Below are 26023 nucleotides of genomic sequence, written 5' to 3'. Positions count from 1 at the left end.
GCCACAGGAATAGGCAGGCTGGGAGTTTATATCCCCGGCCTAATTTCCAGGATGCATTTCAGGTGAGACAGTTACACCTCATACCCAGGCCTCTTCAACTCCCTCACCTGGCCAAGAAGCCTGGTACTTCAAACCCCACCTTAAGGTTAATAGGAAAATTAAACAGAAAAATACTCTGCGTATAACCTGTATCTGGGGCAAATGTACCTGTCATCCTGGAGGAAAACCCTGTGATTTATTTGGCCAGCTGTTACAATATATATGGTGAAGAATCAATCACTGCCATTGAAAACACATAGACCTTTAAGATTATCCATCACACAATAAATGATAATAAGATTCACTGCTTTATAGATAGGCCTATAGGGGTATTAGTAATTATTTAGTGTTACTGTAAATCTTTATACAAAGTCTGAATTCAGATTTATAGCTTCTGTGTTGGAGAAATATTTTTAGGCTAGTTAGTGGTGGTTGGTTACATTCAACTGGACCAGTTCTGTAATGTTAAAGATTTCCCAGCTCATCAAAGTTTAAAGCATTTTGGATGGGCAGCAAGATGTCTTCAACATTTTACAACTGTTCTAGGTAAATGTGGCTAATTACTACAAGATATACCATTGCCTGGGGAACCTTCACAAACATAAGAAAATGGTCTGCACCAGAAGAACAACCAATGGTGGCTAGTAGAAATCAGAGCTAGTAATTCTTGTCCTGGGTTTAGAAGGACAACCTTCCTTATATTAGCCAGTCAATACCACTTTGTTTTTGGCCCAATGTCCAGAATACACAAAGACATATATTAATGCACCATTGAGTGCAAGGTTCATTAGAACCAGCACTAAGGATATGAACTAGCAGTATCCCTTCATGATGTCAACAGTAAGAGCATATATACAAAACAAATATCAGAATATAACAGCAGAACTAATGCCAAACAAATGGTGGAAACCAAGATAAGTATAATCATTCATAATATGGTCATATGGGACATCTAATGGAATTTATGGGCCAAAAACAACCCCCTCCTCCTTGAATTGTTATTAGAATATGAATGGCCTCATAGGATGATAAAATTGATGGAACAGGAAAGTTGCTATCTAATGGGGCATCTGGATAGCTTGTCCTCAGTAAAGTTATGGCAGCTCTTAGATATTTTCTTTAGACAAATATAAAACTGAAAGAGCCCATAATGCTATGTAAAGCCAAAACATTTTTCAAAAGTTTTGGATAGAATGTAGAAGGATAAGAACCCGTGTTAGGTTTTCATAATCCATCTGTGTCCCACTGGAAAAATTCACTGGGCTTCATTAGGTAAAGCTCTCCAAGGCTGAGGAGGATATACTTTATTCAGTTAACCTGAGTGATCCAAAAAACTTGAAACGGAACTGGTTCAGGATTAGAAACATTTTGCTAGCCTCCCTAACATTCTAATTCTGTACAAATTTCCATGCAAAAAGTGTTTCATATTTTTTGCATGGAAATGTATTTTACATTGTAGGCTATAATTCTTAGGCATAACTCACCAAAATATGTTCAATATTTTTCAAATGTAATACATTTAATAAGAAACTTTAAATTTTAAAAAAACACAAAAATCTGTTAAAATTTTTTTTTTAAATTGTTAAACATGTAATATATGTGAACAGAAGCATGTATAATATATATATATATATATATATATATATATATATATATACACCCCACAGATCGTCTCTGCATTGCACGGCTGAAGATCGAAGAAAATGGACGTGTTCCCAGGATGCTGAGGGACGACAACAGAGCAAGGTAAGTGTTTTTTTTTTTAGGTTAAAGCTACCCCGAGTGTGACTCAGGATTACTGCTTTTTGCAAGTAATGGGAAATATTCCCCTCCCCCCCTTTTTTTTTGTCTTGGTGATAGTGATAAAAAACTTTACAAACACCCTAAACTTTCCCCACTCTAAAAACAGAAAGTTTCAGCTTTACAAATGAGCAAATGACATCATTATGTACAATATATTTACTAAAAATTCCTTGAAAAATAAATAGATGTTCAAAAGTAAAAGTGTCAAGCAAGCCTAATGCTGTAAGTACATGGATCAGAAACAATAAAATCCAAATGCATAACCAAGTCACCAAAACGTAGAAAATTCTTTAAACGGGTCTCAGCTTTCAGTATATTGTGACAAGTAAATAATCCACCAATAAAATGCCTCAAATCTCATTATATACAAGCAAGGTATGTTCTATGCTCTATAAAACGGCTCATATTGAATGTCTCTGGCACTTTTGCCCTATTGTTAATTCATGGTGGGCTGTAAGGTTAGCAGACAGTGACCAGGAAATGCTGCCTGTAATTCTCGTCGTAGAACAAACCATACTAACTGGGCCTGTAATTCAATCCGTCTTCGAGAGAAGCAAATACAAGGTAGTTTCTGAACATAGTCTGACAGCTGAGAAATCCTATAGTATCAAAAAATTCCAGCAAAAATTAGTGGGAGCCTACATAATTTATAAAAGCAAATCCGAGAAATCCGAACAAAATATTTCTGCATACAATAACTTAAAATAACCCATGACAATTTTACTGGCTATCCCATATCAAGAGTACCTGCAAGCTATTGCAAGCTCTTCATGGCTCCATCACTGATATTACATCAAAAACAATCCCTAGATAGCAGCAGTGATACTCTGTGTAAAAATCAAATATATCATCAAGAGTTGAATTTACAGAACTGTACAGTGTTCAAAGATATCATCCTTCCTTATAATGCTGAACTCATCATTTATTTGGAGCAATATTCCTTGCTCCTCGGGGGTAGATAGTGAACCCAAACTTTGACAGAAGTGCAGGGGAGTGGCTTAAACCTAAGAGAATGTACAAACCTGTGGACCCGGCCACCACTCAACCAACAAAGGTGCAGCAGTGCACTATCACAACCTCTTTGTTCACATCATACGCTCCTCTTAATTGGCTTCCATTGTTGCCCACCATCTACCAATCTGAAAGCTGCTGTACAGGGGATTTAAAAAGGTTAACACCAAGTCAAATTCAGCAACTTCGAATGGGTACATCTAAAAATTTGCTGGTCTTTTAATTGATTACATAATAAATACGTTTTTTATTTGTATTATGGAGTTTGACTTTTGGATTTTGAGTTTGCTTTTTCTTTTTAAAAAATGATGAGCAGCCAAATACATTTTGCAGTGAGAATAAATAACCCTAAAATTTCTGTTGGCAATAGCAAAAGTTGTTCAGTAGCAGATTATCCATGCCAAATGAACTATTCCAACAACTAATAAATTATCCAACAAACCCATTGACAGTCTCCTTTACCTGTGGGTAGGGGTTTGATCTCGGCTGTTTTGCTTTGACTTTCGCAGCTTTCAGCTTGGCTGGCTTCCTTGCCTCCTGTGAGGTAGTGACCGAATTCCGGCATGGAAATGGAGCTTTGGAAACAGTCATTTGCTCCAGAGAGAGCTGAAGTTCCTTGTACTCTATATCTCTGTGTTTGAGAAAAATTAACACTGTTTACTGAATGTCTTAAAAAAGAAAACACCATCATTTTCACACAACAGTGGAACTGAAGTCCATGTGTTCTTCCTTTCCACCCAGCCATGAATTGGAAAGATCACCAGCCAGCCGTTGATGATCCAGGAAGGGTTTGGGCTATGGATTATTCGGGGCTGATGGTTAAAACCCACCAAACAGGTATGTGGTTTACCATCACAGGTAATTTATAATTGAACACAAGGATGTGCTTTTTATTAAAATCAGGGTGTTTGCTCTTTTCTATATTTTTACTTATTTTAGTAAAATACTGGAGTAAGAAATAAAACTAACCATTTTTACATAAGGATAAATATGAGCAAACTAGTTTGCCTGGTTCCTTTATGCAATAAAGTTTGTAGGGCTTGAATTTATTAAAACTTTTTAAACAAACAAATCAGCCTAAGAGGTACAATAGGCTTACTATCTCCAAACCAACCAGGCCAGAAGCGTGGAGCATGCCCTATCATGTAGATACCACCTTTCCAGCATTGGGTATGTTCTTCAAGATGGGGAGGGGGGAATATCCAAAACATGGGCCTTCCCCCTAAAATTTTAGTTTAGTGCTGATAGACATCAGGCAATTCGGCAGTTTGCAAAAATAAAGAGGTCCATTCTACTCCCATTCATAACTTTACAATAGTCTGCTTTAGTAGATTTGTCATGACTTTCTGCCCCAAAGGAAGTAAAAAGAAATCTTCCTAAAGTGAGATAAACCCTCTCTTGGGTGTCAGTACAACAGGTGACCCAATTTTAGGATTTACCTTTTATTCCTGCTCTGCACAACATGAAACCTTTTGGGTTCCTCACCACTTTCCCGATATTGACCATCACAATGACAGAGAGTAAATATTACACACAGCAGGTTAAATCTAGAAATTGGGAGTTCCAACCCTTCTGTACTTTGCAAAAAATATGTAAAAATTGCTTTAAAAAAAAGAAACTACCAATACTCTGTGATGTGGCAAGTAGTATCTAAAAAAATCTAATAAATTTAACTCTTTTACCTAAATTGAATTTTCTCTTCCCCACATCTTGCTCTGGCTTTCAGCTACAGAATGAATAATTTCATAAAGATTTATTTCAGGAGAGGGCTGAGATTCCTTAAACACTCCTAAATATTTTTGACATTGTGGAAATATATAATTTTTTTAGTTTTTTTGCATTTTCTTGACTTATTCTATTTTATTAATTTGTATGTTACATGTTATATCATATTCACAAACTTCCTAGTTTAAATTATGAACACGCATTTTATTGCCATGAGGCTTGCCCATATTTTTCATGCAAATTTCATGCAAGAATCTTTAGGAATCATTTCTGATTATCATTATTGAATATGATGACCTTAGCTTAATATACCTGGGCAAATAAAAAGTTAATAACACAAGGGAGGTTCACTAAATACAGGAAATAGTACTTTTTCAGCAAACACATTTCAGGGACATCAGTGGGTCCACCTTATTTGGGGTTTCAGGAACTTAAAGAAATGATTGGATTTTACCCAAATTAGCTGCAAGAACTGAACTTAGCAAACCTGTTCACCTTGTTACTAAATCTTAAGATCGGCACCCAACATTAAAACAAATTTCCAAAGCCTTGATGAAGGGGGATCCTTTGATTCCCCCTATAACATGTTGGCTTGTCCTTTTGACACCAGAAAATTACATACAATACTTTTTTTTTTTAAATTCAGAACATATCTTGCAATAATTGTGGGTCAAGAAAAATATAATATATTATATTGAAAAGCAGACATGACAAACCGTGTATGAACTGTGGATTTTTCTACCTTCATTTCCCTGCTGGTATCTCTGTGGTTGGCCTAGAATTTGGTAGCTTAAGTGTTTGCAGCACGTTAGTATGTTTTAAATTAAGCTCTTAGACCCTAGTGTAAGTGTAGGAATTTCCAGGTGAGTCATCTGATTACTCCATTTCTATAACATTATAATTGTCTGTGATTTCATAATTATGGATTGATTGCACTGTTTATTTGATACAGCACAGTGCTCGAGTATGTGTTTAGGTTTTTTTTTCTTTTAAGTTGCTTCTAGAACTTAGGGAACTCTAAAGAACATCTGTATTTAAAAGGACAGGAGACCGTTGCACTGATGGCTAATTATGATGATGTGATTTGCAAATAAAGCATCCAAACCTATTTGAATATAGAACAAAATGGCAATACTTCTGTCAGGTTATAATCCTGCCATGCCCTATGCAAAATTAACAAAAAAGTTGGCTTGAGAAATTTTTTAAACCTAGGCTATACAAGCAATCACCTCCAAAAATATTACTAATACCATGTGCTGTGCCAAAGAGACTGGTATCTTGTTGACCACCAAAGGTCTCCAGGGGCCCTTTTATCCTTAAAACCCCTAAAATATCCCAAAGAGCTTTCTCTGTTATGGCAATGCCCATTATTATTGATATTATGTATTACTGTTACTAAAAATTATGTCTTGAACTTCTGTATTCTACCCTAATGTATAATACATTTTTCACTTATGTGAGTATTACATATTTCAATTTCATAGGTGGTCTTGATAAGTTCAATGGGTCTAGACCTCACCATGCATTAGTGCAACAACAAATCACTTCTAATAGAGATCTATTGCTGGCATCTGAGTGCTCAGGTGGTTAAACCAAAAGGGAGCTGGAACACAAATAAAGGGCGGGTTTGGGTAACTAGGGCAAACTTTCCAACAGCTAGGGCTGTATGATATGAATGTTACATTTAAAAGGGGGAAAGATTATGTGAAAGAAAAAGTGACACATGGTTGCAGGAAAAATTGATACTAGAATGAACTCAGATAAATTTAAATGTGTAGTAAGTAAGAAAACATTTCTTGGTAGACAAAAGGTTGTATATTTTCAAAACTATAAAGAGACTTCTGCCTACCATTAATATCCCCAGCCACCATGCAGGTCACTTGCTGAATTTGACATTCCATTGGTGGGTAGAAACGGGTAACAAAATGAAATTCATTGGGTTAAACACAAGCCTGGGTGGAGATACATTGATGACATATTTTTAAGGACTTACGTAAGGACATAGTTGACGCTCACAATGCAGTGAGGCCTGGAAGATCGGCTGTTGTGGACAATGGTGGCATAGCTCTGCACCCATACCCATCCTCCATGCTTGGAAAGCAGCCTGTAGTACTTTGTGGTGACCTGGCCTTTCACTAGCACTGCAAACAAGAATGAAAAATATAATTTAAACATTATTGAAGCAAAGCAGAAAAATAAGGATGTATTTCAGTATGTATCAGAGGGGACAATTTGTGGTCATATTAGAGAACTGGAATGATGTAGAAACTGAATGTGACTGGACTTGTGCACAAAGTAACATTATGAGATGAAAAAGACACATTGTAGCATAACATATCTAGGCAATGGATACATACCTTTTATATAGATCATGAAAATCCATATCCAAAAAAAGGGATGGATAAAACTGGATTGCGAGGGGGGGGGGGGACTTTTGCAATGAGGCTCCACCAGTAACACAAAAAGGTAAATGTTCATGTTGTCTATAGGGGCAGTAAAAGCAGCCAGACCAGAGCCGGTGCTCCTCCCCTCACTTTGGTGCTCCTGGTTGTGGTTAGGCCCTTAGTGTTCTAATTTGCAATGCAATGATGATGTCACAGTGCCTGTGACCAATTGAATGGTGCATCGAAAAGTAAAATCTCCTACCACTGCATATCTTAACAATGAGCTAACACCCTTCTGTGTACAGCCATTGTTCATTGGGTTCTCATTGGCTGTTAGGATAAGAGGTGGTTTAGGTGATTGGGAAAGTACACTTTAGTTTGACTTTGGCTATGCCCAACTTTGTACATTTGCCTTTGTTGCTCCAGCCCCAAACACCAAAAAGAGGTCAGATTCTCCATCAGGAACACAAGCACAAAAGAAAAAGGAAGATTAGATGTGGAAGTACCAAAAGCCAGAACCAGAATGTATATATGTCTGATTTCATGTTACTTACAATCTTGTATTAAATAAAGCCAACGCATTCAAAAATTGCTACTTCATCAGGGCTTGGAGATTTTTGATGGGTTGATATTTATATTTTTGGGTAAATATCTTGCGCTGCACTGAATATGTAAAAATTGTGCCAATAGGAAAGCTTTTATTTTTTTAAAGCTTATTCTTTTGTAACAAAGTTCTATCTTTCAAGAGAAAAATGTTATAATAAATGTTAGGGTTAACCTAAAAGCTAAAAAAAATAAAAGGTGTAGATGACATTGCAGAAAAAAGTGCTCTAAGATTTCAGCAGTAAAACCCTTTCATGCCCCTAATAAAGGGCCTTTAAGCTTCTGAAACGTGTCGGAATTTAAATATTCTTGTTCTAGCACTTTCCTCTTTGCTTAGCTAGTCTGTACTTGAGTTAGGAAACAACCTTTGACCAACACTCCTGGAAGAGCTATCTAAGGTTGGCTATTTCTGCTACACCCCTGAAGACTGGAACTACAAGTATATTACAAAATCTAATACTCTATAGTACTCTACTAACTGTTAAATAACTAGGATTTACCATTTTCCAACAACACTTTTGTTAATACATTTGATCTGATTTATTAAAGCTCTCCAAGACTGGAGAAGACACACTATCATGGGAGAACCTGGTGATCCAACAATACTTACAAAGATGGTGGGCATAGCGTAAATGAAACACATCACAGCCATGTACATGATGGTATAGCGTTTTCTCTATGAGATCTTGAGGCTCATAACCAGTTAAATCAGCTACTCTGCAAAAAAAGAAAAAGGGCAAATAACTAAAAATATTTTTATTTCTCACCAATAAAACTTTATCGATCCAAAGTCAGCCACATCTGGACTTTCTGGATGCAGTGCACACATCCTGGAATGGACTTGCACAAGAAAACATATCTATCATTCCTTACACATTTTTGATAAGCTGGTCTAAAAGCCAAGCACTGATTGCATCCCCTGGATGCGATATAACCAAACAATTATTACTGATAATAAAATAAATAAGAACAGCTCTGCCAGCTGGATCTGTGCTAGAATCATCTGTTTCCAAGCACAAGAAACACCAGAATAGAGATTATTTTGGCCATGTGGACATAAACAAAATTTAAAATATAATAATGAAAACAGTATTGTAAGAATCCAAACCTCAAGTGCTTTGGAGAGGAAAACATCAACATCTTAATTGCACACATTATTTTAAAATAAATATTCTCATTATGATGATGAGCAAAAGTAATGTGGCTTAAGCAAAATCTTCTCTAGATTAAAATAGAATTAAAATATGCTAACATTGGATGGTTCAATAAACTGATTATCATTCTGAGTTTTATGCAGCATGTCAAAACAGAATCAGCATGTTTTTAATGGACTCTTATGGGGGCTAAGACCTCTGTTTACTTGATTGTGTGTTGTATAGACATAATGCATTACAATGTTGTCACAACTTATTAAATTCCATCAGTTTGGTTTTCCTGCAGTTTACTAATATTATCCCAAATTAATATAAATCACAACCTTGGTATGTCACTATAGGATTACGCATAAAAACCTTAAAAAAGCTTACTCTTATCAAAAATTCCTAGACGTACATGCACACCCATCACATATACTGACAATCTACCTAAACAACTACCTGTACAAGTACTGCTTACACAAAAAAATTCTATCCTTTTTCTTTTTATAGTTATTTTTATTTTATGTTTACCTTATAGCTAAGCTTCCTCAACAAATAGAAGAAGCCAATAGGCGAAACGTGTCGGGTTAAGGAGGCTTTAAGTTAGGTTTACTACTTTTCCTCATATTATGACAGTTCACGGAATTGAATGTATAGTAGTTTGGTCATTCACCCCAGACAACTATATAGCATTGGACCAATCATAGAAACGTAACACTCATATAATTATGTATTGATACACTCTTGAATGTAAATATATGTTTAATCAATACAATATGAATTGCCATTGAAAAAAACCCATCTCTTCTTATTTTTCCTTTTTTTTTTTTTGTATTAATAATGCATCAGTGCTCGTATGCAAAAATGCTCAGGTGAAACTCAAACCACAAATGTGGATACAATTGGATGTTTTTTCAAACCATATTCATTTGGTGCACCCAAAACTTGTATTTAACTTCTAGATAGAGCATAATGGGTCAACCCTTGGGTCAACATTTCCTCGAATTTCTGATGGTTCCGCGAAATCTAGCCGGTTCCCGGCTCTAGAGGTTAAATGGGGACAAGTATCTCCATTCAAAACCTCTAGCGCTCCCTGATTGGCTGAGGAAAGCTTTCCTCAGCCAATCAGAGAGCACTAGAGGTTTGGAATGGGTAGACTTGTAATCCATTTAACCTCTAGTGCCGGGGATCGCACACTGAGCTGATTAATGAATGCAGCCAACGCTGAATTCATTGATCAGTGCAATCCGCAATCTTTTTTTTTTTTCAAAATCTTGCAGCGAGATCGAGTTTTAAAAACTTGCTCACTCATCCCTACTTCTAATATATCTTGGATGTTCCTACAGTGAGATTGCCCTTCCATGAATACTGACTCTGTTCCTGTCCACCTTCCTGATCACCTTGAATGTTCCAGCTATTGGGAACGCTCCATTATTGCAACAAAAGGTATGCAGATCTGGAAACTCAGTACAGACATCTTTCTGATAAATACCAAGAAATTGCCACATGGTTTAACTCTCCACCTTCTACCAAAAAATGAAATGACAGCTTTGTGTGGACTAAAACTTTAAGGTTTCCTGGCCAAAATGTTGCAAGCACACAGTTGACAAAAAACTGTTTGTCCTTTGCCAGCATTCATGCAACAATGCCAAGCCAACATTAAAAAGAATCCAGTCAATCACATCTGGGGCAAATATTAGTCATTTTCCAGCTAAGGAGGCAATTACTCACATCATTCATTCAAGTTGAGTACTCATGCCAAAATTATTCATGCACTGTGAATTTTATCTAAGATTCACGAGCCAATTACAATAAAGGACACAATTTATTGATTGCTAGGTGTTCCAGCTTCAGTAAACAAAAATCTTACCTGGAGTCCAGGAAAATGAGTTTGAGGTCCAGACTTGCTCTGAACATAAACATGTTACTGTGGAGTTTGATCTCCGTGATGGCGCTCGGTGGTAAAGACTGACCCACAGCCACTAGCCCTACAATTTGATAGCAGGAGTCATATAAAGATATGTCCAGCATATACTGCCTTATTTTCAGATACCCACTGCAGTGAATGACCTGTCATATAAAGATAAAACATATCACATATACACTAATCAAACCAAAACAGGACACAAGCACTTATTACTGGGGTCTGGACTGATGAATGGATGGTGGATCTATTGAAGGCACGGGATGACAGATAAGTGTCCCTGCTGCCCATAGAAATCAGATCAATGCTAAGGATTTTGGCTTCAGCTGTTTGGATTTGTTTATCAATTACTACATCTGAAAGATTAAAATAAAACATCAGGCTAAATAAAACATAGGTAAAAGTTTGAATATATAAGACTCGTTTCCTGATGAGGAACTGACGCGTTTCGCTGTTTGGCTTCTTCAGGGGACGAGGGACAAGTGATTGGTATTTCATATATATTTTTTTACACCCGTGTTTCTAGCCCATATAAATGGATACATTGTTATCTCATTTAAATTATCTCAACTGATACAAATACGTGTCATTGTTATGATACTCAGTACTGGTCACTTGTCTTTATCAAGCCTGAAGAAGCCAAATAAAAGAAAGCCTGGTAAAAGAAAACCAAGACAGCCACCACATTGAAGTAAATTGCTATAGTTTACATTTTTGTTCTTGGTTTTAGATATACTTTAGAGTCTATTTATAAAACTGTGAAACTGACATTCACTAAAACATTCCTAGTGGAGAATCAGTCACTGCCATTGAAACACATAGACCTGGAAGATTCTCCACCAAATAATGATTCAGTGATTGTCAGATTCACTGGTTTATAAATAGACTCCTTTAGGATATTACTCTTTTATGTAAACAAAAGCCTACAAATGTAGGTGATATATATGTTAGTGAATTGAACATCGTCTGCAAAATTGTAAGTAAAACCTTTACAGCTTGGTAAAGTGAGCCTACGGAAATGCAATGTCTAATAAGCATGTTCTTTTTTGTGTATGTCATAACTGCTTCTTTACTCATACAAGTCTACTTAAATGCAGAAGCAGCTTAAAGAATTGATGCAGATTAGGACGCTAAATGCAGTCAACCACAGGGCAAAGAAGGGTGAGCTGCAGGTCAGAAGAAGGTCAACCTGCAGATTTGGTGGTCAACTGTTGGTCAGAAGAAGGTCAACTGTAGATCAGACAAGAGTAAGCTGCAGGTCAGAGGACAATCAGTTGCATATTTGGAGGTCAACTACAGGGCAGGAAGAGGTCAAGTTTAGGTCAGAAGGAGGTCAGCTACAGACCCAATAGTCAACTGAGGCACAAAAGGAGGTCAGTTTAGGTCAGGATTAAATCAACTGCAAAGGAGGTACATAGACAAGCACTGAAAACTGGTCTACAATGTCTCCAAATAGACCAACACATCACTTACCTTGTAGCCACTACACGTCAGACCTGCGTTCCGTTTGGCCAGCACACATTTCATTCGTAAAAAGAATGATCTCTCTATTTCACATTCTGCAAAAGATTTATTCACATAATAAATGTATTTTGCATGACATCTGTCTCATATTAGGACAATTGTTATGATTCAATCAATTTTACCTGCTTTATAAAAAAAATGATTTTTGCCATTAAGCAATAATCCTTGTAGCTCATCACCATATGTCAAAGCTATTAATAAATAGTCCAAAAATAACAAAGCCAAACTTTGCTGCAATATTTAGTTTTTTTTCAAATACTCCATTTGCAGTACTTGTTTCTGCCACTAGATGTCCTCAGTCCAATGACCGGAATCATTCAATCCATTTTCCCTGAGCCCAGGTAGTCCTCAGCCTGTTGGGGTCGGCTCAGACCTGCCTGAGGATCAGGTGATCCCACAAGAAAGCTTGCATCTGACCAGACACTTGGTCACTCGCAGTGCAATCGTAATGAACCAGCTTCTGCACATTTTACCTGAGAGGTACTGGCAGCACCCATTGCCGCCCCCAGTCATTCTCTATGGGGCTGCCATGGGAGAAGCTACATGTAGCATGGTAGTGCTTCACTGGCACAAGGAAACAGTAACCGCCCCACAACCTCATGGCCAGTGTGGACATAGCCGTACCGGATAGTGAAAGGAGAAGCAGCACAATGATGAATAATTGTCACTTTTTTTCCTTTTCCCAACGAGCACATGGAATGACTTCCGTCGTTGTGCTGCTTTGCCTGATCACATTGCAGCCCTGCTATACAGGGAGGTTGAAATCAGATAAAATTCAGCTATTTACTTTTATAAATCTTTTATTAACTGCAGAGCTGCAGTTTTGTCTGTTATATACTACAAGAGTTCAGCTTCATCAGTGTTGTAGTAAAATCCATTGTTTCAATAGGTCAAATTATACTGAACCTGATGTTATATTTGTGGTTTTGAAGGAAGAATTGAGAAACAAAGGAACATGATAAAATAATTGAATAAAAACTAGGGGTAGCATGTTGGATTAAAAAAACTGTCCTCATCCCATCCAAATGGCCAGAATGAGGATTACAATCTGTTTTTGCACTTCTGACTATACATGAGTTTTGTCATTTTTATATCACACGCTGTTCTCTTTTCAATTTTGTTACATTGTGTTTATTTTTAGATACTCTAAATTCTACTAATTGCTCTGCATGAAATATTATTTTGTGCCTGCAGCTGCAGATACATGTTATGATGTTGAACCTTTTCTGTTCCTATTGTTTCTATCAGTTGCTTAGTGATAGATTTGTTTCCTCCACTTTGAGAATAAAAGTAATAAGACTCTGCACCTGTGTAGCTTTGTTGTTTTGCAGATAAACACACAGGAACAATAGAGAAATACAAGCAGTCCCCAGGTTACATACGAGATAGGAACTGTAGGTTTGTTCTTAAGTTGAATTTGTATGTAAGTCGGAATAAGGTACGTTATTTATATTCTGTAAATGCAATTAGGACAGATTTTTGTCTCAACATATTATTAGATTAGGCAGTGTGGTGTCAGTTACTGTATAAAATCCTCACTGTGAGTTAATCACAAACAAAGCAAAAAAAAACCTTTATGGAGCCTAGACATTTAATAACTTCTGGAGCAAGCTGTGCTTTGATATGCAAAAAGAAACAACTGCAGAGTTTGTCTTGGTCATTAAAGAGTTACAAGAGGCTGCAGAAAGAGATCACCCACAACCTCAGCTGTGTTTAGCAAAAGATTTCCTCTGCAAGTAATCCAAACCGCCCCCCTCCCCCTAACAAGGCTTTGTCAGGAATGAGCAGGGAAGCCCCGTTTGTATCTAGGAGTCGTCTGTATGTTGGATGACTCGGGGACTACCTGTAGTTATCCCCATATTGAGCTACTGAGCTCTGTAAAATACATGATATAAATAAAACTAGAAAATGTAAAAAGAAGCCCAAAATATGCACCTACTGATTTAAAGAAATGATTTTGAAACGTTTTCTCATACTTTTTTTTTGTTAAAGCGAACTTGCAAAATGTTTCTTTAAACCTGTGTCTACAGCCTTGCAAAAGTAGATATAAAAAACGTTAATATAGCTTGAAAAATGTTCTCTCCTGGGCTCCTTACCCTGTGCAGAAGCAGATATTCCTTGCTGAAGATCAGAAATCATATTGGTTGATCCCATTCAGCAGCAAGTAACCAGCTCTTTTGGTGTTTGATCATGTGACCAGCACTAAAGGGAACCAGGAACTGAATTTCCCCCAAGTTCTCTGATATATATTACTGATATAGTGCAATAAATTGCACAAAGTATTGTATTATTGTTGGGATCATGATAATTAAGAAAATGAATGCAGCCACCACATGTAAAGAGAAGGAAGCTCCACTCTATAACATTTTCTGTTTGGGTTTGGATATTTATATATTATTATCAAATGCTGGGATAACACATCAGCCACAAAAACAGTGCATAGTTTTTAATATGTTGGCCAACTCATAGGGGTCTATTTATAAAGCAGTGAATCTGACATTAACTGGCAATTATGCCTGCAAGAAGAAAAGGATAAAGAAGATGGTGGCCCCATGCGATAAAATGGGAACAGGTCAGAATCTCAGGTTTAGTTTTGCTTTAAGTTGAGTCAGCCAACTCATAGGGGTCTGACATTCACTGAAACCCTGGTAGAAATTATTCCAGGTACATGTGTTTAATTGGCAGTAATTGTTTATCCACCAGGGAATGTTTCAGTGAATGTCAGATTTGCTGTTTTAGAAATTGACCCCAAGATAATTAATATTACCATTATTTATAAACTGCATTTATATAGCTCCAACATATTAGACAGCGCTGTACATTAAGTAGGGGTTGCAAACGACAGATAGATACAAAACATAGGAGGAGAGGACCCTCCCTAGAAGAGTTTATAATCTAGAACTTTGACAGGCTTCCATTGCAACACGACACAGTCGAGCACAACAATTGTGTAGCACTGCAAAGCAATAGGCAGAACCAGTATATGTACTGAGCAAAATAACTGCACCCTATCATTTTATATATATACATTTATATATACAGTTAGGTCCATAAATATTTGGACAGAGACAACTTTTTTTCTAATTTTGGTTCGGTACATTACCACAATTAATTTTAAATGAAACAACTCAGATGCAGTTGAATTGCAGAGAAGGCAGAACTGGTGGAGTGGAACAGCTCATGATACAAAGCATACCACATGATCTGTAAAACATGGCGGAGGCAGTGTGATGGCTTGGGCGTGCATGGCTGCCATGGCACTGGGACACTAGTGTTTATCCATGATATGATACAGGGCAGAAGCAGCCGAATAAATTCTGAGGTGTTCAGGGACATACTGACTGCTCAAATCCAGCTAAATGCAGTCACATTGATTGGGAGGCGTTTCATAATACAGATGGACAATGACCCAAAACATACAGCCAAAGCAACCCAGGAGTTTATTAAAGCAAAGACGTGGAATATTATTGAATGGCCAAGTCAGTCACCTGATCTGATTCCAATTGAGCATGCATTTCACTTGTTGAAGACTAAACCTTGGACAGAAAGGCCCACAAACAAACAGCAAGTGAAAGCCACTGCAGTAAAGGCCTGGCAGAGCATTAAAAAGGAGGAAACCCGGCATCTGGTGATTGTCCATGAGTTCAAGACAACAGGCTGTCATTGCCAGCAAAGGGTTTTCAACCAAATATTAGAAATAAACATTTTATTTTATTTAATTTGTCCAATTACTTTTAAGCCCCTAAAATGAAGTGATTGTGTAAAAGAAAGTCTTTAGTTCCTCACATTTTTATGCAATGTTTTTGTTCAACCCACTGAATTAAAGCTGAAAGTCTTCAGTTCTACTGCATCTGAGTTGTTTCACTTAAAATATTTGTGGTAATGTCCAGAACCAAAATTAGAAAAAAAGTTGTCTCTGTCCAAATATTTATGGACCTAACTATATATATATATATATATATATATACATATATATATACAATGCCACCATACGGGGGGGACTGATCAAAAGAACTTGCTGGAACTTTTAAACATGGGGGAAGTGAGCCCAGAAATTTCTGATGCATATAAATATATTTGCAAACTATACAGTTACAATACAACTATACAGATACAATAAATCATTATATAAAACACCTGAACTTTCCTTTATATCCCCTTCATATAATCAATAAGATATTTAATATCTACACATTTTTTTTCTTTTCTCCACACATCTTTTCTTTGCTGAAAATCTGGGAAAACTATTTGAAACAAAAGGTAATAAGTAGCAGCAGAGTGACATGTAAATCAATTTGTTTTATCTAGAAAGACTTATTAAGTAAGCTTTGTGGATTACTTGTAATATAGTGAGGATCAGAATTTCATATGGAACAGAATACGGGTAGGGCTATTTTTGTATTTTGTTACACATGTGAATGCAGACAAACCGCCTTTTCACCGTGAACCAGAATCTGCTGGCGATGCGAGCTCTTGGTGTTGGAAGCGGTGGGATTAAGAATAATTGTGCCCGCAGAATCCAGGTAATTGCAGGTCTCTGAGTAAATAATAATGTATCCATTTACCTTGTCACTTCCAATGCTCTTTTTGAAAGTGGGTTAATGTTGAAATCATAGTCATTTTGTAAGTAATTTCCCGCAGGTTGTAAAGGCCTTCGCTTTATTAGCAAACAACTGCTCTGGGAGCCTGACAATTTCGGGATGTTAATGTAGGGCGAGCTATGAAAACCTGCTTGTGTTTCTGCGAGTGCATGGCACAGACTTACTTAAAATGTGTATTTGTTTATAATACATCCCTTGTATGAACAGCCAACGCCACTTTGACTTTATATTTGTAGAGCAGACAGATTGCCAACTAGTGCTTGAAGTTCTGGATCATACAGGAACAAACTTTAGCTGATGATATATACCACAATATCATTGTATTTTCACCCCCTTCCCAACACCAACTCCTTTGATAAAAAAGAGCATTAAGATGAAATAAAACAAAACTTAAGATAAAAAGAATAGCCTATTAGGAGGCATTCATAAGAAATGAAAATCAGCTGTTACTGCAATTTTTATCTTACATTTCACCCGCAGTTCCTTTTTCTGCCTTAAGATGACCTCAGTCCTTTAGCCAGCATTATTTTACCCATTTCCCTGAGCCCAGATTGCCCTGGACCAACCCGGTGTTTATATAGTTGCATAGTAATCATCTTATCTGTGTGTCAGTCTGCTTTCTTTTCTATCTACATTGCTCTTGTCAGCACATAAACTGGCTGGTTTCTGTTTCTTCTTCCCCCAAGTATAAGCTCAGACTGCTGATATCAAATCAGATTCCTGCACTTTCACTACTTGCATTCAAAAATAAATATAACAATGTATTAAAGAGCTGTATTTATCTAGGAGGTGTCCGTATGTCAGATGTACTTAACTCGGGGACTACCTGTACTTTTGTATTTTACTCTCCTGTTTGCCATGGTGTTAGCCTAATTTTTTCTTTTTAGATCATCTGATATAATTTTCCACTGCTATTGGTGCAGACCATTAGGCCACAATGGTCATCAGTCATGTTTGTTTCAAGTACCCCAAACGACACTTTTGCAGAGCTCGCTACAAAGTCTATGGGCTGCTTACACCCTCTCTAAAGCGGATCTAAAGTTCTACCTAAAAATTCACAATCAGGCAGGTCATTATTGCAGAAAGGGACTGGCGATGTCCATTCTGCAATATTCTCCCCAACTTGCCTGATCGCTCCAAGTATCTGAGGTGGCACGGGAATCCTATCTTCCCCAGAGTGTGCCGGGAATGAATGAACGTATATCCTCACGATTTGGCCATTAAGATGGCCCAAGAGTAAAAAAGAAGGAAGGTGACAGGTGAATATTGTGAGTTTAGTTCAGCTTTAAGGTATCAATTGCAGCTAAAGAAAGGGGTGATCGGTTACTACATCCAAGTGTATTGAACTTCTGATCACCAATATTGGGTATATAAGAGTATGGCCATCAAAAAATTGACCACCACTGTATGAAATGTTATCATCCTTTTACAATTTGCAAAAATAGAAAACAAAGAAGGGGAATCTTTCAAGGTTATAAGAGACATTGTTGTGTTGGCTTCCTAAATATTCTGTGCCAACATGTACCTCCTTCCCATGTCAAAAAAGTTGGGTGATATGCAAGTATACCAAGAGAACAAGGTAAGAGGGCATTTGAAGCTTTCAGTTTTAGCACCCTACATTTGTATTGGTTTTAATTTTATAGTTCCTCTGTAAAAAACAAAATGGCACAGATGTGAATGAGTTTACTCCAGCAATTTGGAATGCCGTGTATTATATTTCATATTTAAATAAAACATAGAATGGATTTTTATAGACAACCACTCCCCTTTGGTTTTTGCATCCAGGAATGAGTTCAAAGTGTCTCCAAACTTTCATGGGATAACAGGATTACACCTCCTTAGTCCTTTCTCTCATTTGTTATTCCTTTTAGAGTGCGTGTGAGGCAATTCGCCTTTCTTGCCACTGATCAGGGATTAGGCAAAATTTTCTATTCATCCTTCACTCGGCGTGTCCGATACCACAGCATTTTTCAGAAGTACTTGGTGTCAGTATTAATATTCTGTGTATGCTGTGATGTGGCATTACGGGGAGACGTGTGGAATATCACCTCTGCTGGGCTCCATGGAGTGAGAAATGTGAGCTGCCAGGGCTAAAAGTAGCGTATTATTATGCCAATTATTCAGCCTGGAAATTCTGAATAATCATCTTTGTGAGACCATTGTAGGCATTTGCATATAGACTGTACTGTGTAGATATTGCCAAGCAAAAAGAGGGGAGGCCATGTTGTACCCCCCCCCTTAGTCCCAACAAGCTTGAAAGTAAATATCCAAGAATGCCAAGCCTACAACTACTGTCCAACTATAGGGGTGGCTTAAAGAGTCTGTTCAATACAAAAAATGTTGTTGTTGTTGTAGTCCAGCATAAAGTGCAAGTGCCTCTTTCAGTCCCCTTTCCAAATAATAGGTGATTCTGAGCACTGTGACTTCTTGGTAGTGTTGAAACTTGCTTGCTCCCTTTTACCCACACGCATTTCTATTGACCCACCTCCGTGGCAAAGGAATGTCAAATTTTGCCGATTTAGAAGTAGCGAGCATTTGGGCATAGATTCTAGGTTTGATGGTGCTTAAGTGGCCCTTTTCCTCGCACCATATTGGGCCTGAGTTATTAAAGCTCTCCAAGGCTGGAGAGGATACACTTTCATCATTGGAAATGGATTTCGATTTCTTAAGCCATTTGCTATTTGTTAGTAAATGTTTATAATCCTGGACCAGATCCATTTCAGGTTTGCTGGATCACCCAGCTTCACTAATAAAAGTGTATCCTCTCCAGGATTGGAGAGCTTTAATAAATCAGGCCCATTGCATTACCAAGCTTCTGTTCTAGAAAAAGAGGAAAATCTCATTTAACAAAGGGAAAGGGTGCTAGTTTTTAGGAGAAAGCTTCCCCATACAGGGCAAACGTCTCCCAAAGGTGAGAACAACAACTGAACCCATAATGTGATAAATGAGTCCCATCACCTTGCAGAAGAGATAGAAAGGAGCACAGGAAGCATGGTCCCCTTTGACGATTATCACTTAAAGACCTTATATAGACCAGTGACTAAAAAAAAAGGCAATTACACACTGTTTGTGATGTTTGTAATGCAGCATTTGAAGTTCATTACAAACTATAAAGCAAGAAGAGAATTGCTGTATGACATTTTTATCCACAGGCACTTTAAAACTACTTAGGCAGGTGAAATGAGAGGTCTTGGAGGAATGAGGAAGGACCAGGCTGAATTATCAGATCCTTCTGTGGAATGGCACTGAGATAGGGGATGGTGTCCCCTCTACCCGTTGGTGCCTTTGAACAGTCATAGCCGAGGGTTCCAGTAAATTAAAATGTAAGAACTATGCTGAGACTAATATGTAAAGGGAAATAATGTCTGTAGGGCCAGGGGCATGGGTTACATTTAGATGGGCATTTGATAACCGCATGGTCAACTTTTCTCAGCAAAGTTTTGAAAGACATTTGGCAGTGTTATCTGAAGACATTGGAAGTCAATAGAAGTGGTTTGAATGGCACACCACCCTAGAATTCTGCATATAGGGTCCCAAAAACCTCACTGCAACTAAACAAAAAGGGATATAAACTGCTACAATTCATTTTAATATAACCATCTCCTCTCCTATTGTGTGCTAATTCCCCCACCTACTAGATCGTAAGCTCTCTCCTCCTGTGTCACTTTCTGTATTCATCTGTCATTTGCAACCCCTATTTAATGTACAGCGCTGCGTAATGTGTTGGTGCTATATAAATACTGTTTAATAATAATAATAACCGGGGGGTGGATTAGGATTGGTTGACAAAGGTGAACCACATTGGTCTCGCCTATCTAAACTTTGCTTAAATTTATCTAAATTTTGCCCTTCATCTATATTGACCCAGCTCGTATAACCCATTTAGTAATATTATACTAGTATCATATGTGTATGTACTAGTCTATATACTGCATAAACATACAAAAATGTATGAACAGTCAGTCCAACATAACCTGAAATGTATTGAAGCTGGGCAGCCCACAGGATGTTTTGTTCTTTTTCTTGCTGACCACAATTAGAAAAGTGAGCTAACGGTTATTGAGAATAAGTCGGGGGGAGAGAGTAACACAGGCAGGTCGGAGACTTTGTACTAGAAGAGGATGTAGAGATCAGGAATAATGTCTGACATATTTGCTTCAAATCCCAGCAGCTGCTTTCAATTGCTCTATCCGTAATATCTCAGAACCTGTGATAATGAGAACCTCCGTGATTCTGCTCCTGGCTGTGAATCCCCATGTGCATTACACGGCTCATACAGGAAAGTGATTACACAGTCTGTAGTCTAGAATGGAGGTGAGAGGTGGAAAGACAACCTTCACAAGAACTGCTGACAGCAAAAATTTCTAGGACAATTTTGCACCAATTGAAAAAGCCTTTTCCATAATGTATAAGGCTTCCCACTCTACTTGTGGCATTATCAGTACTGCCACTGAAAAGCTTCTTAACCTCCCTAGCGGTTCATTTCTTTCCGGTTTTATATGTCTAAAAGTGGTACATTGTTTTTCATGAAAATTTATTTTACAGTATATTATATTAGTAAACAATACAAAAACAATAAATTGAATAAATTAAAAAATCTATATTTTTTTTTTTAAAAAAGTTTCTTTTAATTTTTTTAAATAAAAAAAAACATATTATACTCATACTATTATATATACTGTAAAATAAATGTTCTTGAAAACAATGTACTGATTTTACACATAAAATCCAACGTATGGCATTCAAAATAGATATTTTGCATGGAATGCAATACAAATGGTTTTTGAATTTCCTGCCCTGCCCCACCGGCAACGTACACACGCACTGATGTCACCGGGAACTCCCCGGTGACTCATCGGGTGCAGAAGCCGACTGGAGGAAGAAGAAAGAAGACAGAGATTGCGTCGATGGACGATGCGGGACCCCGGGGGATCAGGTAAGGCTCTATTTACTATTACCTCCCATAGGTTTACCCACCCCGAGTGTGACTCGGGGTTACCGCTTTTAGCAACTTTTTTCTACCTCGAGTCACACTCGGGGTTGCCGCTAGGACGGTTAAAACAGAACTAAATTTTTGTTGGTTTTAAATTCCAGCAAACCTGGAAAGGATCTGGTCCAGGATTGAAAACATTCGCTAACAAACAGCAAATGACTTTTAAGAAACCTGTTCCAGGTTTGCTGGATCCCCCAGTGTCATTAATGAAAAAGTATCCTCTCTAACCTTGGAGAGCCTAAATAAATCAGGCCCATTGTATGAATAAGGTAGCAGGGGAGCAAATAGGTGTGTATAGTTGCCCCATTACCCTTCTTTTTCTAATAACAACCTGGTATTTTGTCACAAATAAAGTACTCATTAAGAAGTAGTATTTAAAAAGTGCAGTTAATGAAATAAATGGGAATGGGGGGAAAAGTGAGAGGGAAGACATCCTACATTTCCACTGATTATTGTGACACTAATGTCCAGGTTCATGTAAAGATTTGCTCTTGGTAACAGCTGAAGACTTTTATATTTTAGGGGCTTCTGTGCAGAAATTAAACAGACATCACTTGTTTTCCTGACAGTTTGGCAGCAGATCCTTCTTGATGCATTCAATGTGTTTTTGCTGTGTTCACATCTTTCTAATAGCAAGAGCCATATTAAGACTTTGGAAAACTGTTTTGATTGATTGTGTTTGGACAATAATACATTGGCTAGAAATAATAGAACTATTATATTGCGGCCAAAAATCCAACATAAAAAAATCCAGAAATCAACCTAGACAATCGATCACACCGAAGGTTAAAAAATGTTACGCTGATCTCAGAAAAAGACACTCAATCCTACGCAGTTCACCCAGACAGATATTCACTTCCAGCTGCTGATCTGATAAAACCATCATAACTAGAGTAATTCTAAAGCAACTGACCAAGAAAACAATCTTTTGCGTTTCAGTAGGTTTAGGATAAACTTGCATGCCACAATGCTTCATTTGTTTTGAGATTGGGTATGATGTTGGGCAGTTCTACTCCATTTTTCAATGCATGGTGGTTGCACATACCCGGTGCATGAGGGGGATCGTTTAATGATGATTTTTCCCACTGATATCTATCCATGATCTACCTGGCTACTATAGGGTTTTCCTTTCTCCTTATAGGTTCCCCTGGCTGATAAATCGTTCTTTGGATGGATGGCCTAGTAGGATGAGAGCCTGCTACACCTGAGCAGATCTGCTGCTAATTTTATAAGTCAACAATTAAAAAATGAATCTTTTTATTGATAATTGACATGTTTATGGTGTATAGGATATTAAACACCTTTGCCAGACCTTTGTTTTCTTCCCCTCCACCAAACATCTTCTCTTTCATTGTACTCTCCAGGTTGTGCTGAATGGTTAGGACTTTTTCACATAATGTGAAGTAGAGGACCAAATTGATGTTATGATATCTAAGCTGTTATGTTGAATGTTCGTTCATATTGATATATGTAATTTATCTGAAAAATCATCAAACTAATTAACTTTTTTTTGGTATTAGAAATTGTTGCATTGAACTGCTGCATTAGTTTGTCTGATGAAGAGCATTTAGATAAATGAAACGCGTTGTCTCAGTAATATTAATCCATTGATATTTCTTCTATTCTGTACCAACAATTGAACGTCCTCAATAAGAACATGCATGGAATTTTGGTTTTGCAGAACTTATATATACCCCTATATCTAGCCTAAATAAAGAGAACTTATATATTTATTTATTTGTTTATATATACATATATGTATGTATATATATGGGTGAGTAAATACAATCATGGAGAGAACATCCTGGCTTCTCCCTTTTCATAGATATGGATTCAATTATATGACAAATAAATAATTTTTTTGTTTGTTTTTAATATACTGCATGAGATAAGAGGCATCTAGAAACCCCCATTGGATACATATTAATTTATACTATCTTCCACCAGGGTAATGACACCTTCCCATACATACTCAATTGTATCACCTCTATCAAACTTGTCCATTAACCTCCCTTCTATTTGCAAAACTAAATTTTATAGGTCTACTCCATTGCAAAAAAGTGTCTATATTTATAAAATTTGCATTAATAATGCTATAGAAGTATATTGGAACAGCAAACATTTTAAAAGACGTTGATAGAGCTGAGCGAGAATTGTGCACTTTCCAGTATTCATATGAATATCTATAATGAATAAGTGTTTCCAGTTTGGTAAGTTACCTTGCAGTAAGTGCGGGTGAATGGGCTGATGGGCTGTGAGCACCGCTGTCATCTCATCATGATCTGAAGGATGGATATACTCATATATGCTATTACCAGTCAGTTCCACCTGCAGGGAGATAAGATAGAACAAGATCAGGAAGAACATGGACCTTTATGGCTCATTCAGTTGCAAACCTGTGAAAGTACACTGAAGTAAATGTAATGGTGCAGTGCCTATGGGTCTTCATGGGTACTAACAAAGTTTCATCAGTCTGTGTACATATTATGTTCTCTACAATGCACACAAATATCTTTATTATGCTTAAAATGCTTTTTCAGAAAATGTACACATTACTTTTCTATAAAAACATAATAAGGATCCATCCACCTAACTCTGGGTGCCAAAGAATAAAACCACCTGATAGTTTCTTAAATCTCTTGGGTGATTGGTGAGATCTTTGTATTGAGTTCCTTGGTTTACACACTTGATGTGGGGTTTCCACCAAACCCACTGGATTTATCATTGCTTTACACAAAAATGTAACAGGAGGAGCTGGAACACACAAAGGGGGATGAGAACACCCAAAACTGCCAGATGGATAGGAACCAAGTCTGGAATTATTGAAGATCCCATTGTTGGAGCTTTGGAGTATAAGATTCAACCAGAAATGGGAATAATTGCAGCCAGTAAATATGTAAGAACATAGCCAAATCCACCACTAAGCCACCTATCTGCCTTTTTTAATTTACTTTTTCTGACAGTTATTATTGAAATTTAAAGACAAAACGGACAAAGGGAATTATCTAATGCTTCCAGTGCGTTCTTGTTCATGGAAGGTTGCTAGCTTATACACTAAATTTAAGTAGGATTTATTATTGGGATATAACATACATTTACCGGTTCTTGATTACAGTGCTGTATATTTACATTTTCTGAGACTTCACCTAAGCCTCAGTGATATGAATTGGAGAATGTAGGTTTAAGTAGGCGCAGTGCTCAAAATATGGATGTGCCTTAGCATTTATTAATATTATTATTACACAGTATTTATATAGCGCCATCATATTACGCAGCGCTGTACAAAGTCCATAGTCATGTCACTAACTGTCCCTCAAAGGGGCTCACAATCTAACATTCCTACCATGGTCAAATGTCATTTATACAGTCTAAGATCAATTTTCGGGAGAAAGCCAATTAACCTCACTGGTTGTTTTTGGGCTGTGGGAGGAAACCGGAGTACCTGGAGGAAACCCACGCAGACACGGGAAGTACCTGCAAACTCCATGCAGATAGGGTCCTGGCCGAGATTCGAACCTGGGACCTAGCACTGCAAAGGCAAGCTCACATTCACTGATTGGTGAATGTGAGCATGCAATCGGTGTGTGGAGTGACACATGCAACGAGTCTGCAAGTGGCACTGAGAAAATTACTATAACACTAACATATTCATGAATAGATTACATGAATAAAATAGTACATATGACATGGTATTGAAATGAAATGTATTTCTTTTCAACCCCTTATTAACTAAATAGCCATTGCCATCCCTTAAATAACCATAATCATCCCTAAGTAACTCCTTTCTCTCTTTCACACCATAGCATTTTATGCTTATTTTCTTATTTCTATTTTCATTTTACAATAATATTTGTTTTCTATTTTGCTACAGAAATGATGCAGTTGCATGATGAAGTGGAGATCATACGGGGGTTATAAGGGTTTCTATACATTGCCCCCTCAGTATCGAATAAGCATACTTTGAGTGTGAAGTGAACAGAAGACGTGGATAAACTTTATATCTCCAATGGCATTTGCTCTATCAGTTTCTAATACTTAATTGATTTTAAAGTGAAGATCCCAAAATGAATACACCAAACAAATGTGAAGATGATATATGATCATGAAAAAGTCTCTTTAAAACGTTCTTCTAATGAAGCTCACTTTGGGAAACACATGAAGAAATATAATGTTTTTGTTGTAAATGTGTGTGTGTGTACATTTTCATTGGAGAAGAAATAAATGGTTGTTAAAATGTGTGCGTTTTTATATAAGTATTTTGAATAAAATGTAATTTTTTT

At 37.2% G+C, this 26023-nt stretch overlaps 1 protein-coding gene across 1 annotated transcript in view; it reads right to left on the bottom strand.

Moving 5' to 3' along the window:
* The window catches only part of SIM2 (SIM bHLH transcription factor 2), an 80344-nt gene that overhangs the window by 6024 nt on the left and 48297 nt on the right, over positions 1-26023 (bottom strand). Inside the window, exons 4-9 of the mRNA XM_072399531.1 lie at positions 23963-24071; positions 12099-12184; positions 10572-10771; positions 8176-8282; positions 6572-6719; positions 3316-3484 (exon numbers count right to left, since the gene is read on the bottom strand). Of these exons, the coding sequence (XP_072255632.1) occupies positions 3316-3484; positions 6572-6719; positions 8176-8282; positions 10572-10771; positions 12099-12184; positions 23963-24071 (819 nt within the window). The remainder of the gene's footprint in view (positions 1-3315; positions 3485-6571; positions 6720-8175; positions 8283-10571; positions 10772-12098; positions 12185-23962; positions 24072-26023) is intronic.

The sequence above is a fragment of the Pyxicephalus adspersus genome, chromosome 1 (genome assembly GCF_032062135.1).
Source record: "Pyxicephalus adspersus chromosome 1, UCB_Pads_2.0, whole genome shotgun sequence".
In the NCBI taxonomy this organism is placed as follows: Eukaryota; Metazoa; Chordata; class Amphibia; order Anura; family Pyxicephalidae; genus Pyxicephalus; species Pyxicephalus adspersus.
Note: the sequence above shows the minus strand (reverse complement) of the source record. Positions and strands in the feature narration are given on the sequence as shown.